This window comes from Cottoperca gobio, chromosome 4 (assembly GCF_900634415.1).
Source record: "Cottoperca gobio chromosome 4, fCotGob3.1, whole genome shotgun sequence".
NCBI lineage: Eukaryota > Metazoa > Chordata > Actinopteri > Perciformes > Bovichtidae > Cottoperca > Cottoperca gobio.
The window spans coordinates 28765400-28785399 of NC_041358.1; the positions used below are offsets into that span (position 1 = coordinate 28765400).

Below are 20000 nucleotides of genomic sequence, written 5' to 3' on the forward strand. Positions count from 1 at the left end.
TTTCATTGATATTATTTGTTTTACTATCAAGATTTATTGGTGTTATTTTCCATTTAATTATGGCCTTCTATCCCTGCTTTTATGTTTATTCTGTTATGTGAGGCGCTCGCCACATGTTAGTTTGACATGGCCCATTTGAGGGCTCCAAGTGGGGTGACCAGGGTCGCAGGAACAAGGGTACAAGGCAAAGTTAGCTGCTTCACCAGCGCCCACTGAGGGATCACGAGTAATAAAGAGGAAGTTTAAGTTGCGACATTAAGGAGAAAGGTTTGGTAACCTGGCGATCTGAGACATCCAGGAACATGTTTTATATGAATAGTGAGGGGCTGCAACTCAATGATGTTGATCTGGTTATTCTCTAGATTAATAAAATGTCCAGTTTTATTGTTGTTACATTTGTTTCACTTCTTAGTAAAGAACACGCAAGATAAATGTAATAGAAAGATGTCGGACAAAACATATTTGCAGATAAGTTAGATTTGTTATATTGGAATGTAATCTATGAATTATTACGGATTTTATTGAATAAAAGACTTTTTGTAAATAAAATTAAAACTTTATATAATTTTAATAACTTAATTTGAAAACTTGACAGACCCCACTTTTAAGATTTGGTGTTGCAAAGCACTTTGAGCTGCATTTTCTTGTATATAAGGTGCTATGCAAATACAGTCTTATCAATATCCTTGTATACAGAAGACGTTTAGCAGGTTACCGAGCTGCACCTATCAGACTAACCTCAGGTGTGTCCCTCCCTGAATTCCTAAGTCTTGAAAGTATTTATTGACATAGCTGCAGGTTTCACCAGCCACTTCTGTGTTTGGGATGAGCAGCGTGACTCTAGAGAGGCTCAAAGTTACTCTGATGGATTAATAATCATGGTTGATCAAGTTTGTAATATCTCCTGTGGAAACGGTAGGTCATTGCTGTAGCAATGCGGTTAAAAGCCTCACCTTAACCTTTTTGTTTTTTCCACAGCAGCTGTTTGTAAATGCGTTGTGTGTTCCATGTGCTCTCAGGTGTCTGGGCGGGACAGGACTGTACTTTAGGCAAGCATCTGCACTGTGTGCTCGTAAATGTGACAGACCACACCAACACAACCGGCCTCACTATGGGTCAGGACAGGGGGAAGTATGATTTCTACGTCGGTCTGGGATTGGCCGTCAGCTCCAGCATCTTCATCGGAGGAAGTTTTATCCTCAAGAAGAAAGGACTTCTGAGGCTGGCGAGGAAAGGATCGATGCGCGCAGGTACGGAGTATCTGATGCACGTCACAACTAGCCGCACGTCAGGGAACAACCATTTTATTTGTCAGCTATGCGAGGCACTCCCTGTTCTTGTTGTAACACTCGGCTATGTAGTCAAACCTGTGTGTGTGTGTGTGTGTGTGTGTGTGTGTGTGTGTGTGTGTGTGTGTGTGTGTGTGTGTGTGTGTGTGTGTGTGTGTGTGTGTGTGTGTGTGTTCTAACACCTAGTAAACATTGACATTCAGGTTTTGCTTAAATGGAAATGTTATTCTAATGAGCGGATTGTCTCATGTTCTAACAGGTTTGTTTGTGTTGCTCTTCAGGACAGGGGGGTCATGCATATCTGAAAGAATGGCTTTGGTGGGCTGGTTTACTGTCAAGTAAGTACGACTTTTGTTAGTTTGAGGATGTTGAGATTTGATTATATTTCTGCATGTTGTGGGTAAAGATGCAACGACAGAACAATAAAACTGGACATTTTATTAATCTAGAGAAGAACCAGATCAACATCATTGAGTTGCAGCGCCTCACTATTCATATAAAACATGTTCCTGGATGTCTCAGATCACCAGGTTACCAAACCTTTCTCCTTAATGTTGCAACTTAAACTTCCTCTTTATTGCTCTTGATCCCTCAGTGGGCGCTGGCGAAGCAGCTAACTTTGCAGCGTACGCGTTTGCTCCTGCGACCCTGGTCACCCCACTTGGAGCCCTCAGTGTGCTCGTCAGGTACAGATGACCGACACTTACTGCGTCTAAATGTGACTTTTCTACGTGTCTGTAAATGGATTTGTGGACTGTAATCAGTGGCCACTGACCCTGAATGTCGTTGCAGCGCGGTGCTGTCGTCGTACTTCCTGACGGAGCGGTTGAACCTGCACGGGAAGCTCGGCTGCCTGCTCAGCATCCTGGGCTCCACCACCATGGTGATTCACGCTCCGCAGGAGGAAGAGATCAGCAGCCTGGAGCACATGGCACTGAAGCTGGTCGACCCAGGTACGGAACAAACCCTGCAGACGTGTCTCACCAAGGTTTACTGCTTCATAACTGTAATATTAAAAGACTGAAGCAAAGCACATGCAATGCACTATTCCACATCAGGATGATGCACATGTTGCAGTATTTAAGAGGAAACCACGACTGTGTATTGGGGCCAGTGTTCGTTAGGACAAAGTGTATTTTGTCAAGGAACCACATGACCTCACACGCTGCATATCTGCCTGCAGGGGATGAGCTCATCGATAAGGAAATCCTGCTGATTTCAGCCAGAATCAGCTTATTATTATTATTATCAGTTAGTGATGGACAGATGAAGGATGTCTCCTTGTGCACCTGTACTGTTGCACCTCCTCACTAACGTCTGCTGAGAGAGTTACGCTTCCTTCACCAAAGAAACTTATTCTTGTGACTTTATAATATTAGAGAATATTTTTAAATTCACGACTAATCTCTGAATGTTCTAACCGCCTCCCCAGATTTGATGAACGTACAACATCCTGCCGTCGTACCGAACAGTTAAACTTCGCTCCTCTTTTGTATCCTCACGTTCATCTTGCTTCTGTTTTGTAGGTTTCTTCCTCTTTGCGACTCTGGTCATCATCGTGGCCCTCATCTTCATATTTGTCGTGGGTCCCCGTCACGGTCAGACCAACATCCTGGTCTACATCACCATCTGCTCAGTCATCGGGGCGCTCTCTGTGTCCTGCGTCAAAGGCCTGGGGATCGCCATCAAGGAAGCAATCGCCGGTAAAAACGTGGTGAGAAACCCGCTGGCGTGGATCCTGCTCCTGGGTCTGGTGGCCTGTGTGAGCACGCAGATCAACTACCTGAACAAGGCTCTGGACATATTCAACACCTCCCTGGTGACGCCCATCTACTACGTGTTCTTCACCACGTCCGTGCTCACCTGCTCTGCCATCCTATTCAAGGAGTGGGGCCACATGGGCACGGACGACGTGATCGGCACCCTCAGTGGCTTCCTCACCATCATTGTGGGCATCTTCCTGCTCCATGCCTTCAAAGACGTCAGCGTCAGCTTGGCGGCTCTCGCCGTGTCCATGAGGAAGGACGAGCGGGCCTGTCCCGCGGCCAACGGCACGGCGTCCCACTACGACCTGCTGCATAACGAGTCCACCGAGGACATGGAGGACAGAGAGATGGGTTTGCCTTTTGAAAACGTCTCCAGAAGAAACGGGGCGACGACGTCATTAGATCATTAAAGGAACTCTTGTTTTTCAGCTGCCTACTGACTCACAAGCCGTGGCGTTCGCCGCGGCACGACGACAATAAGACAATCAACTGTAACGGGAGGACCAGTGGATTGTAGTAACGTTTTAATTTGCCTTACTTTCTCTGAATATGCTCCGTCACGTTCAGTTAGTTAGAACTTGATTTCATTCCTCTGTAGCGCTGTAAATATGAGTTTTTTTAAGAAAGGTTTTGTTATATGTACATGCATACTCATGCACTGACTTACTTTCTATGAATCAAAAGGTTTTAATATATATTGTATATGAAGTCCTGAAGACATTAAAGGACACTCACTATGATTTGAGGTGACCCTGCAGAGTAACATCTTTAGTTGGACGTCGTTCTGAACTTTTGTTTTGTAGCGTTTACGTGAGAAGCTCGAGATGAACCAACAGATTTGTTACATATTTATTGAATTAAAATGATTAAAACATTTGAAACACAAGGCACAGTGAATAAATGCTTAACATGAGATTGAGCGTTGTTACTTCTTCCTTTAAAAGGTTTCCCTCCACCCCACTTAAAACTGCTCCACCCTTAATGCTCCACCACTGCAAACCCTTAAATACTTATCTGATAAAACTAATGTCACGTCCCTGATCTAAAGCGTTCTGCGAGTATAAAACAGAGTTTCTGATAAGGCACAAGTGAATACAAAACAATAATAATTCTGACACGTCCAACATTCCTTCGCTACGACAGACTCAAAGTAAATGAGGAATATTTGTCTAGCTGCTGGCCAGCGACTGATGAATGGGAGGCTGGAAGCAGCGCACGTGTTCCACCGGCATGTTCTCTCCGTCTCCAGACTTCAGGTATTTGTTCAGGATGGCAAACACCTCGTTGTTGATCACCTGGAATCTGCGGATTCTGTCCACCATCTTCTTCAGCGGCTGGAGGAAACAAACACATGATGAACTACGAGCAGCCGCCTGGAAACTGAGTTTAGAGACTTGCAGCCAAACTAAATGACGACAAAGATATTAAAACATTCATCGCTGGCAGACGAAGATCAGAAATATCTGCAGGTAGTGGAGAGAGTTTGCAAAGTCTGCAGGAAACACCAGTACTAATACTACAGTACTAATAGTACTACTATAGTACTACTACAGTACAGTCGTACTACTACAGTACACTACAGTAGCAGTACTAATACTACAGTACTACTACAATACTATTACAGTACCAGTACTAATACTACAGTACCACTACAACAGTATACTACAGTACCACTACAACAGTGTACTACAGTACCACTACTACAGTATACTACAACAGTATACTACAGTACCATTACTACAGTGTACTACAGTACCACTACTACAGTATACTACAGTACCACTACTACAGTACCACTACTACAGTATACTACAGTACCACTACAACAGTACACTACAGTACCACTACTACAGTATACTACAACAGTATACTACAGTACCACTACTACAACAGTATACTACAGTACCACTACTACAACAGTATACTACAGTACCACTACAACAGTATACTACAGTACCACTACTACAGTATACTACAGTATACTACAGTACCACTACTACAGTATACTACTACAGTACCACTACTACAGTATACTACAGTACCACTACTACAGTACCACTACAACAGTATACTACAGTACCACCACTACAGTACCACTACTACAGTATACTACTACAGTATACTACAGTACCACTACTACAGTGTACTACAACAGTATACTACAGTACCACTACTACAGTATACTACAGTACCACTACTACAGTATACTACTACAGTATACTACAGTACCACTACTACTGTATACTACTACAGTATACTACAGTACCACTACTACAGTACCACTACTACAGTGTACTACTACAGTACCACTACTACAGTACCACTACTACAGTATACTACTACAGTACCACTACTACAGTACCACTACTACAGTATACTACTACAGTACCACTACTACAGTATACTACTACAGTACCACTACTACAGTATACTACTACAGTATACTACAGTACCACTACTACAGTACCACTACTACAGTATACTACAGTACCACTACTACAGTATACTACAGTATACTACAGTACCACTACTACAGTATACTACAGTACCACTACTACAGTATACTACAGTACCACTACTACAGTATACTACAGTACCACTACTACAGTATACTACTACAGTATACTACAGTACCACTACTACAGTATACTACAGTACCACTACTACAGTATACTACTACAGTATACTACAGTACCACTACTACAGTATACTACAGTACCACTACTACAGTATACTACTACAGTATACTACAGTACCACTACTACAGTATACTACTACAGTATACTACAGTACCACTACTACAGTATACTACAGTATACTACAGTACCACTACTACTGTATACTACAGTATACTACAGTACCACTACTACTGTATACTACAGTATACTACAGTACCACTACTACAGTGTACTACAACAGTATACTACAGTACCACTACTACAGTATACTACAGTACCACTACTACAGTACCACTACTACAGTATACTACAGTACCACTACTACAGTATACTACAGTACCACTACTACAGTATACTACAGTACCACTACTACAGTATACTACTACAGTATACTACAGTACACTACAGTACCACTACTACTGTATACTACAGTATACTACAGTACCACTACTACTGTATACTACAGTACCACTACTACAGTATACTACTACAGTACCACTACTACAGTGTACTACAACAGTATACTACAGTACCACTACTACAGTACCACTACTACAACAGTATACTACAGTACCACCACTACAGTATACTACAGTACCACTACTACAGTATACTACTACAGTATACTACAGTACCACTACTACAGTGTACTACAACAGTATACTACAGTACCACTACTACAGTATACTACTACAACAGTATACTACAGTACCACCACTACAGTATACTACAGTACCACTACTACAGTATACTACTACAGTATACTACAGTACCACTACTACAGTACCACTACTACAGTATACTACAGTACCACTACTACTGTATACTACAGTACCACTACAACAGTACACTACAGTACCACTACTACAGTATACTACAACAGTATACTACAGTACCACTACTACAGTATACTACAACAGTATACTACAGTACCACTACTACAGTATACTACAGTATACTACAGTATACTACAGTACCACTACTACAGTATACTACAGTACCACTACTACAGTACCACTACTACAGTACCACTACAACAGTATACTACAGTACCACTACTACAGTATACTACTACAGTATACTACAGTACCACTACTACAGTGTACTACAACAGTATACTACAGTACCACTACTACAGTATACTACAGTAGCACCACTACAGTGTACTACAACAGTATACTACAGTACCACTACTACAGTATACTACTACAGTATACTACAGTACCACTACTACAGTACCACTACTACTGTATACTACAACAGTATACTACAGTACCACCAGTACAGTATACTACAGTACCACTACTACAGTACACTACTACAGTATACTACAGTACCACTACTACAGTGTACTACAACAGTATACTACAGTACCACTACTACAGTATACTACAGTAGCACCACTACAGTGTACTACAACAGTATACTACAGTACCACTACTACAGTATACTACTACAGTATACTACAGTACCACTACTACAGTATACTACAGTACCACTACTACTGTATACTACTACAGTATACTACAGTACCACTACTACAGTGTACTACTACAGTATACTACTACAGTACCACTACTACAGTACCACTACTACAGTATACTACTACAGTACCACTACTACAGTATACTACAGTACCACTACTACAGTATACTACAGTACCACTACAACAGTATACTACAGTACCACTACTACAGTACCACTACTACAGTACCACTACTACAGTACCACTACTACAGTATACTACTACAGTATACTACAGTACCACTACTACAGTATACTACAGTACCACTACTACAGTATACTACAGTACCACTACTACAGTATACTACTACAGTATACTACAGTACCACTACTACAGTATACTACTACAGTACCACTACTACAGTACCACTACTACAGTACCACTACTACAGTATACTACAGTAGCACCACTACAGTGTACTACAACAGTATACTACAGTACCACTACTACAGTATACTACTACAGTATACTACAGTACCACTACTACAGTATACTACAGTACCACTACTACAGTATACTACAGTACCACTACTACAGTGTACTACTACAGTATACTACTACAGTACCACTACTACAGTATACTACTACAGTATACTACTACAGTACCACTACTACAGTATACTACTACAGTACCACTACTACAGTATACTACAGTACCACTACTACAGTATACTACAGTACCACTACAACAGTATACTACAGTACCACTACAACAGTATACTACAGTACCACTACTACAGTACCACTACTACAGTATACTACTACAGTATACTACAGTACCACTACTACAGTATACTACAGTACCACTACTACAGTATACTACTACAGTACCACTACTACAGTATACTACAGTACCACTACTACAGTATACTACTACAGTATACTACAGTACCACTACTACAGTACCACTACTACAGTATACTACAGTACCACTACTACAGTATACTACAGTACCACTACTACAGTATACTACAGTATACTACAGTACCACTACTACAGTATACTACAGTACCACTACTACAGTATACTACTACAGTATACTACAGTACCACTACTACAGTATACTACAGTACCACTACTACAGTATACTACAGTATACTACTACAGTATACTACAGTACACTACAGTACCACTACTACAGTATACTACAGTACCACTACTACAGTATACTACAGTATACTACAGTACCACTACTACTGTATACTACAGTATACTACAGTACCACTACTACAGTGTACTACAACAGTATACTACAGTACCACTACTACAGTATACTACAGTACCACTACTACAGTACCACTACTACAGTATACTACAGTACCACTACTACAGTATACTACAGTACCACTACTACAGTATACTACTACAGTATACTACAGTACCACTACTACAGTATACTACTACAACAGTATACTACAGTACCACCACTACAGTATACTACAGTACCACTACTACAGTATACTACTACAGTATACTACAGTACCACTACTACAGTACCACTACTACAGTATACTACAGTACCACTACTACTGTATACTACAGTACCACTACAACAGTACACTACAGTACCACTACTACAGTATACTACAACAGTATACTACAGTACCACTACTACAGTATACTACAACAGTATACTACAGTACCACTACTACAGTATACTACAGTATACTACAGTATACTACAGTACCACTACTACAGTATACTACTACAGTACCACTACTACAGTATACTACAGTACACTACTACAGTATACTACAGTACCACTACTACAGTGTACTACAACAGTATACTACAGTACCACTACTACAGTATACTACAGTAGCACCACTACAGTGTACTACAACAGTATACTACAGTACCACTACTACAGTATACTACAGTATACTACAGTACCACTACTACTGTATACTACAGTATACTACAGTACCACTACTACTGTATACTACAGTATACTACAGTACCACTACTACAGTGTACTACAACAGTATACTACAGTACCACTACTACAGTATACTACAGTACCACTACTACAGTACCACTACTACAGTATACTACAGTACCACTACTACAGTATACTACAGTACCACTACTACAGTATACTACAGTACCACTACTACAGTATACTACTACAGTATACTACAGTACACTACAGTACCACTACTACTGTATACTACAGTATACTACAGTACCACTACTACTGTATACTACAGTACCACTACTACAGTATACTACTACAGTACCACTACTACAGTGTACTACAACAGTATACTACAGTACCACTACTACAGTACCACTACTACAACAGTATACTACAGTACCACCACTACAGTATACTACAGTACCACTACTACAGTATACTACTACAGTATACTACAGTACCACTACTACAGTGTACTACAACAGTATACTACAGTACCACTACTACAGTATACTACTACAACAGTATACTACAGTACCACCACTACAGTATACTACAGTACCACTACTACAGTATACTACTACAGTATACTACAGTACCACTACTACAGTACCACTACTACAGTATACTACAGTACCACTACTACTGTATACTACAGTACCACTACAACAGTACACTACAGTACCACTACTACAGTATACTACAACAGTATACTACAGTACCACTACTACAGTATACTACAACAGTATACTACAGTACCACTACTACAGTATACTACAGTATACTACAGTACCACTACTACAGTATACTACTACAGTACCACTACTACAGTATACTACAGTACCACTACTACAGTACCACTACTACAGTACCACTACAACAGTATACTACAGTACCACTACTACAGTATACTACTACAGTATACTACAGTACCACTACTACAGTGTACTACAACAGTATACTACAGTACCACTACTACAGTATACTACAGTAGCACCACTACAGTGTACTACAACAGTATACTACAGTACCACTACTACAGTATACTACTACAGTATACTACAGTACCACTACTACAGTACCACTACTACTGTATACTACAACAGTATACTACAGTACCACCAGTACAGTATACTACAGTACCACTACTACAGTACACTACTACAGTATACTACAGTACCACTACTACAGTGTACTACAACAGTATACTACAGTACCACTACTACAGTATACTACAGTAGCACCACTACAGTGTACTACAACAGTATACTACAGTACCACTACTACAGTATACTACTACAGTATACTACAGTACCACTACTACAGTATACTACAGTACCACTACTACTGTATACTACTACAGTATACTACAGTACCACTACTACAGTGTACTACTACAGTATACTACTACAGTACCACTACTACAGTATACTACTACAGTACCACTACTACAGTATACTACAGTACCACTACTACAGTATACTACAGTACCACTACAACAGTATACTACAGTACCACTACTACAGTACCACTACTACAGTACCACTACTACAGTATACTACTACAGTATACTACAGTACCACTACTACAGTATACTACAGTACCACTACTACAGTATACTACAGTACCACTACTACAGTATACTACTACAGTATACTACAGTACCACTACTACAGTATACTACTACAGTACCACTACTACAGTACCACTACTACAGTATACTACAGTAGCACCACTACAGTGTACTACAACAGTATACTACAGTACCACTACTACAGTATACTACTACAGTATACTACAGTACCACTACTACAGTATACTACAGTACCACTACTACTGTATACTACTACAGTATACTACAGTACCACTACTACAGTGTACTACTACAGTATACTACTACAGTACCACTACTACAGTATACTACTACAGTACCACTACTACAGTATACTACAGTACCACTACTACAGTATACTACAGTACCACTACAACAGTATACTACAGTACCACTACAACAGTATACTACAGTACCACTACTACAGTACCACTACTACAGTATACTACTACAGTATACTACAGTACCACTACTACAGTATACTACAGTACCACTACTACAGTATACTACTACAGTACCACTACTACAGTATACTACAGTACCACTACTACAGTATACTACTACAGTATACTACAGTACCACTACTACAGTACCACTACTACAGTATACTACAGTACCACTACTACAGTATACTACAGTACCACTACTACAGTATACTACAGTATACTACAGTATACTACAGTATACTACAGTACCACTACTACAGTATACTACAGTACCACTACTACAGTATACTACTACAGTACCACTACTACAGTATACTACAGTACCACTACTACAGTATACTACAGTATACTACTACAGTATACTACAGTACACTACAGTACCACTACTACAGTATACTACAGTACCACTACTACAGTATACTACAGTATACTACAGTACCACTACTACTGTATACTACAGTATACTACAGTACCACTACTACAGTGTACTACAACAGTATACTACAGTACCACTACTACAGTATACTACAGTACCACTACTACAGTACCACTACTACAGTATACTACAGTACCACTACTACAGTATACTACAGTACCACTACTACAGTATACTACTACAGTATACTACAGTACCACTACTACAGTATACTACTACAACAGTATACTACAGTACCACCACTACAGTATACTACAGTACCACTACTACAGTATACTACTACAGTATACTACAGTACCACTACTACAGTACCACTACTACAGTATACTACAGTACCACTACTACTGTATACTACAGTACCACTACAACAGTACACTACAGTACCACTACTACAGTATACTACAACAGTATACTACAGTACCACTACTACAGTATACTACAACAGTATACTACAGTACCACTACTACAGTATACTACAGTATACTACAGTATACTACAGTACCACTACTACAGTATACTACTACAGTACCACTACTACAGTATACTACAGTACCACTACTACAGTACCACTACTACAGTACCACTACAACAGTATACTACAGTACCACCACTACAGTATACTACAGTACCACTACTACAGTATACTACTACAGTATACTACAGTACCACTACTACAGTGTACTACAACAGTATACTACAGTACCACTACTACAGTATACTACAGTAGCACCACTACAGTGTACTACAACAGTATACTACAGTACCACTACTACAGTATACTACTACAGTATACTACAGTACCACTACTACAGTATACTACAGTACCACTACTACAGTATACTACAGTACCACTACTACAGTATACTACTACAGTATACTACAGTACCACTACTACAGTATACTACTACAGTATACTACAGTACCACTACTACAGTACCACTACTACAGTATACTACAGTACACTACTACAGTATACTACAGTACCACTACTACAGTGTACTACAACAGTATACTACAGTACCACTACTACAGTATACTACAGTAGCACCACTACAGTGTACTACAACAGTATACTACAGTACCACTACTACAGTATACTACTACAGTATACTACAGTACCACTACTACTGTATACTACTACAGTATACTACAGTACCACTACTACAGTGTACTACTACAGTATACTACTACAGTACCACTACTACAGTATACTACTACAGTACCACTACTACAGTATACTACAGTACCACTACTACAGTATACTACAGTACCACTACAACAGTATACTACAGTACCACTACAACAGTATACTACAGTACCACTACTACAGTACCACTACTACAGTATACTACTACAGTATACTACAGTACCACTACTACAGTATACTACAGTACCACTACTACAGTATACTACTACAGTACCACTACTACAGTATACTACAGTACCACTACTACAGTATACTACAGTACCACTACTACAGTATACTACAGTACCACTACTACAGTATACTACAGTACCACTACTACAGTATACTACAGTATACTACAGTACCACTACTACAGTATACTACAGTACCACTACTACAGTATACTACTACAGTATACTACAGTACCACTACAGTACCACTACTACAGTATACTACAGTATACTACAGTATACTACAGTACACTACAGTACCACTACTACAGTATACTACAGTACCACTACTACAGTATACTACAGTATACTACAGTACCACTACTACTGTATACTACAGTATACTACAGTACCACTACTACAGTGTACTACAACAGTATACTACAGTACCACTACTACAGTATACTACAGTACCACTACTACAGTACCACTACTACAGTATACTACAGTACCACTACTACAGTATACTACAGTACCACTACTACAGTATACTACTACAGTATACTACAGTACCACTACTACAGTATACTACTACAACAGTATACTACAGTACCACCACTACAGTATACTACAGTACCACTACTACAGTATACTACTACAGTATACTACAGTACCACTACTACAGTACCACTACTACAGTATACTACAGTACCACTACTACTGTATACTACAGTACCACTACAACAGTACACTACAGTACCACTACTACAGTATACTACAACAGTATACTACAGTACCACTACTACAGTATACTACAACAGTATACTACAGTACCACTACTACAGTATACTACAGTATACTACAGTATACTACAGTACCACTACTACAGTATACTACTACAGTAACCACTACTACAGTATACTACAGTACCACTACTACAGTACCACTACTACAGTACCACTACAACAGTATACTACAGTACCACCACTACAGTATACTACAGTACCACTACTACAGTATACTACTACAGTATACTACAGTACCACTACTACAGTGTACTACAACAGTATACTACAGTACCACTACTACAGTATACTACAGTAGCACCACTACAGTGTACTACAACAGTATACTACAGTACCACTACTACAGTATACTACTACAGTATACTACAGTACCACTACTACAGTACCACTACTACTGTATACTACAACAGTATACTACAGTACCACCAGTACAGTATACTACAGTACCACTACTACAGTACACTACTACAGTATACTACAGTACCACTACTACAGTGTACTACAACAGTATACTACAGTACCACTACTACAGTATACTACAGTAGCACCACTACAGTGTACTACAACAGTATACTACAGTACCACTACTACAGTATACTACTACAGTATACTACAGTACCACTACTACAGTATACTACAGTACCACTACTACTGTATACTACTACAGTATACTACAGTACCACTACTACAGTGTACTACTACAGTATACTACTACAGTACCACTACTACAGTATACTACTACAGTACCACTACTACAGTATACTACAGTACCACTACAACAGTATACTACAGTACCACTACAACAGTATACTACAGTACCACTACTACAGTACCACTACTACAGTACCACTACTACAGTACCACTACTACAGTATACTACTACAGTATACTACAGTACCACTACTACAGTATACTACAGTACCACTACTACAGTATACTACAGTACCACTACTACAGTATACTACTACAGTATACTACAGTACCACTACTACAGTATACTACTACAGTATACTACAGTACCACTACTACAGTACCACTACTACAGTATACTACAGTACACTACTACAGTATACTACAGTACCACTACTACAGTGTACTACAACAGTATACTACAGTACCACTACTACAGTATACTACAGTAGCACCACTACAGTGTACTACAACAGTATACTACAGTACCACTACTACAGTATACTACTACAGTATACTACAGTACCACTACTACAGTATACTACAGTACCACTACTACTGTATACTACTACAGTATACTACAGTACCACTACTACAGTGTACTACTACAGTATACTACTACAGTACCACTACTACAGTATACTACTACAGTACCACTACTACAGTATACTACAGTACCACTACTACAGTATACTACAGTACCACTACAACAGTATACTACAGTACCACTACAACAGTATACTACAGTACCACTACTACAGTACCACTACTACAGTATACTACTACAGTATACTACAGTACCACTACTACAGTATACTACAGTACCACTACTACAGTATACTACTACAGTACCACTACTACAGTATACTACAGTACCACTACTACAGTATACTACTACAGTATACTACAGTACCACTACTACAGTACCACTACTACAGTATACTACAGTACCACTACTACAGTATACTACAGTATACTACAGTACCACTACTACAGTATACTACAGTACCACTACTACAGTATACTACTACAGTATACTACAGTACCACTACTACAGTATACTACAGTACCACTACTACAGTATACTACAGTATACTACTACAGTATACTACAGTACACTACAGTACCACTACTACAGTATACTACAGTACCACTACTACAGTATACTACAGTATACTACAGTACCACTACTACTGTATACTACAGTATACTACAGTACCACTACTACAGTGTACTACAACAGTATACTACAGTACCACTACTACAGTATACTACAGTACCACTACTACAGTACCACTACTACAGTATACTACAGTACCACTACTACAGTATACTACAGTACCACTACTACAGTATACTACTACAGTATACTACAGTACACTACAGTACCACTACTACTGTATACTACAGTATACTACAGTACCACTACTACTGTATACTACAGTACCACTACTACAGTATACTACTACAGTACCACTACTACAGTGTACTACAACAGTATACTACAGTACCACTACTACAGTGTACTACAACAGTATACTACAGTACCACTACTACAGTACCACTACTACAGTATACTACTACAACAGTATACTACAGTACCACCACTACAGTATACTACAGTACCACTACTACAGTATACTACTACAGTATACTACAGTACCACTACTACAGTGTACTACAACAGTATACTACAGTACCACTACTACAGTATACTACAGTAGCACCACTACAGTGTACTACAACAGTATACTACAGTACCACTACTACAGTATACTACTACAGTATACTACAGTACCACTACTACAGTATACTATAGTACCACTACTACTGTATACTACTACAGTATACTACAGTACCACTACTACAGTATACTACAGTACCACTACTACAGTGTACTACTACAGTATACTACAGTACCACTACTACAGTATACTACTACAGTATACTACAGTACCACTACTACAGTATACTACTACAGTATACTACTACAGTATACTACAGTACCACTACTACAGTATACTACAGTACCACTACAACAGTATACTACAGTACCACTACTACAGTACCACTACTACAGTATACTACAGTACCACTACTACAGTATACTACAGTACCACTACTACAGTATACTACAGTACCACTACTACAGTATACTACTACAGTATACTACAGTACCACTATTACAGTATACTACTACAGTATACTACTACAGTACCACTACTACAGTATACTACAGTACCACTACTACAGTATACTACAGTACCACTACTACAGTATACTACAGTACCACTACTACAGTATACTACAGTACCACTACTACAGTATACTACTACAGTATACTACAGTACCACTACTACAGTATACTACAGTACCACTACTACAGTATACTACAGTACCACTACTACAGTATACTACTACAGTATACTACAGTACACTACAGTACCACTACTACAGTATACTACAGTACCACTACTACAGTATACTAAAGTATACTACAGTACAACTACTACTGTATACTATAGTACCACTACTACAGTACCACTACTACAGTATACTACAGTATACTACAGTACCACTACTACAGTATACTACAGTATACTACAGTATACTAATACAGTATACTACAGTACACTACAGTACCACTACTACTGTATACTACAGTATACTACAGTACCACTACTACTGTATACTACAGTACCACTACTACAGTATACAACTACAGTACCACTACTACAGTGTACTACAACAGTATACTACAGTACCACTACTACAGTACCACTACTACAGTATACTACTACAGTGTACTACAACAGTATACTACAGTACCACCACTACAGTATACTACAGTACCACTACTACAGAACCACTACTACAGTATCACTACTACAGTATACTACAGTACCACTACTACAGTATACTACAGTACCACTACTACAGTACCATTACTACAGTATACTACAGTACCACTACTACAGTACCACTACTACAGTATACTACTACAGTGTACTACAACAGTATACTACAGTACCACTACTACAGTACCACTACTACAGTATACTACTACAGTGTACTACAGTATACTACAGTACCACTACTACTGTATACTACAGTACCACTACTACAGTGTACTACTACAGTATACTACAGTACCACTACTACAGTACCACTACTACAGTATACTACAGTACCACTACTATAGTATACTACAGTATACTACAGTACCACTACTACAGTATACTACAGTATACTACAGTACCACTACTACAGTATACTACAGTATACTACAGTACCACTACTACAGTATACTACTACAGTACACTACAGTACCACTACTACTGTATACTACAGTACCACTACTACTGTATACTACAGTACCACTACTACAGTATACTACTACAGTACCACTACTACAGTGTACTACAACAGTATACTACAGTACCACTACTACAGTACCACTACTACAGTATACTACTACAGTGTACTACAACAGTATACTACAGTACCACCACTACAGTATACTACAGTACCACTACTACAGTACCACTACTACAGTATACTACAGTACCACTACTACAGTACCACTACTACAGTACCACTACTACAGTATACTACTACAGTGTACTACAACAGTATACTACAGTACCACTACTACAGTATACTACAGTACCACTACTACAGTACCACTACTACAGTATACTACTACAGTGTACTACAACAGTATACTACAGTACCACTACTACAGTACCACTACTACAGTATACTACTACAGTATACTACTACAGTGTACTACAGTACCACTACTACAGTATACTACAGTACCACTACTACAGTGTACTACAGTACCACTACTACAGTATACTACAGTACCACTACTACAGTGACTTCATAATCTCAAAGAACTCTTTTCTTGTGAATTTCCCACTTGAACGGGGAAAGAGAGTTTGTTCCGCCCGATACGTCCTGATGACTGTTCGATAATATGAAGCACGTTATTGCATATTTCTGGTCCTCATCTCTCCGACTCACCACGCTCTTGATGACCTCGTCCTTGCCGTCATGCTTCTGCACCTTGAGAAGGTGGTAGCTGAAGTCGAGGATGTCGAAGCGACGGTGCTGTCCCAGCAGAGCGATGATCATGCAGCCGGCCCAGTGCAGCCCGTCCCCGAAACACTGCCTGCCACAGGACGCCAGAGTCAACACGGCGATGTTTTACAATGAACAGGTCTTAAGAAGTCATGCAGACGTGTGTGTGTGCAGACGTGTGTGTGTGTGCAGACGTGTGTGTGTATGTGTAGATGTGTAGATGTGTGTGCAGACGTGTGTGTGTGCAGACGTACGTGTGTGCAGACGTACGTGTGTGTGTGTGTGTGTGTGTGTGTGTGTGTGTGTGTGTAGATGTGTGTGCAGACGTGTGTGTGTGTGTGCAGACGTGTGTGTGCAGACGTACGTGTGTGTGTGCAGACGTGTGTGTGTGTGTGTGTGTAGCTGTGTGTGTGTGTGTGTGTGTGTGTGTGTGCAGACGTGTGTGTGCTGCACTCACTCCACTGTGAACTCGTGGGCTCCCACCGGGATGCAGTACACAAACTGCATGGCGCTCCAGAGGCGGTGGAACTCCACACACTCGTCCACGTGCATCACGCCATTGCTGGGCAGCGGCCCGCGCCAGATGGGGTCGTCCAGGAAGCCGCGCACACGTGTGAGGATGACCTCGAACATGGACAGGCCGCAGCACAGCCTCTCTTTGGTCAGAAGGTCGCCCTCACGAGCAATAGCGATTTGCTGAAAGAGAAGCGAGGCGTTCAAGGACTTCACAAGAAACTGAGGACTGAGTGTTGAACATCTTTCACATCCATCAACTTCTTTCTGCGGAGAACGCCACAGTGTTTAAGTACCTGAGGCGTGCCGAGGCGCTCTATCAGAGGAACCAGGTGCAGCGCTGTGTATTTGGACTCCAAGCGCTTCATCTTGGCATCCAGGCGTTCCCCCTCTGCAGTGAGGGAGATATTCTACATTATTATTGTTATTACACTCTAATGTTGTCCAGAACACACTGTTATGTTCATCTTTATGTCCTCTTTCTTTATTCACCTGGAAGAATGTTTTTTAGTATTCTGAACATGGTATCGCGCTGCACTTCAGCCTCTAGTGGCCGACGTCAGTATTACAACAACAACAACAAATAAATGATCCTGATAAAAACTAATGATCTTTCACCTGGTGAAACTTTCAAACACAGGAAACTATTTAGATCAGACGTAGAAAGTGTTATTCCTCTCTTCCGTACGTTTACCTTTGACGTGGACTCTTGGAAGAATGTTCTGGAAAGGTGCGGCGTGCAGAAGATCACAAACTTCCTCCTGTGACTGGGAGAGACGCAGTGAAGGTCAACACACGTGTAAAGACAAGAAGACATATTTAAACTGCTTCCTGGGGGGGGGGGGGGGGGGGGGGGGAGAAATACAAAATGCATATATG

At 39.9% G+C, this 20000-nt stretch overlaps 2 protein-coding genes across 2 annotated transcripts in view; one reads left to right on the forward strand and one right to left on the reverse strand.

Annotated features, from left to right (window-relative positions):
• The window catches only part of nipa2 (NIPA magnesium transporter 2), a 4981-nt gene extending 1013 nt beyond the window's left edge, over window positions 1–3968 (forward strand). Inside the window, exons 2-6 of the mRNA XM_029430238.1 lie at window positions 1020–1250; window positions 1571–1627; window positions 1885–1975; window positions 2082–2242; window positions 2816–3968. Of these exons, the coding sequence (XP_029286098.1) occupies window positions 1112–1250; window positions 1571–1627; window positions 1885–1975; window positions 2082–2242; window positions 2816–3465 (1098 nt within the window). The 5' untranslated portion in view covers window positions 1020–1111 and the 3' untranslated portion in view covers window positions 3466–3968. The remainder of the gene's footprint in view (window positions 1–1019; window positions 1251–1570; window positions 1628–1884; window positions 1976–2081; window positions 2243–2815) is intronic.
• The window catches only part of cyfip1 (cytoplasmic FMR1 interacting protein 1), a 17625-nt gene continuing 1515 nt past the window's right edge, over window positions 3891–20000 (reverse strand). Inside the window, exons 4-8 of the mRNA XM_029430237.1 lie at window positions 19816–19888; window positions 19418–19512; window positions 19066–19304; window positions 18552–18699; window positions 3891–4389 (exon numbers count right to left, since the gene is read on the reverse strand). Coding sequence (XP_029286097.1) covers window positions 4225–4389; window positions 18552–18699; window positions 19066–19304; window positions 19418–19512; window positions 19816–19888 — 720 coding nt within the window. The 3' untranslated portion in view covers window positions 3891–4224. The remainder of the gene's footprint in view (window positions 4390–18551; window positions 18700–19065; window positions 19305–19417; window positions 19513–19815; window positions 19889–20000) is intronic.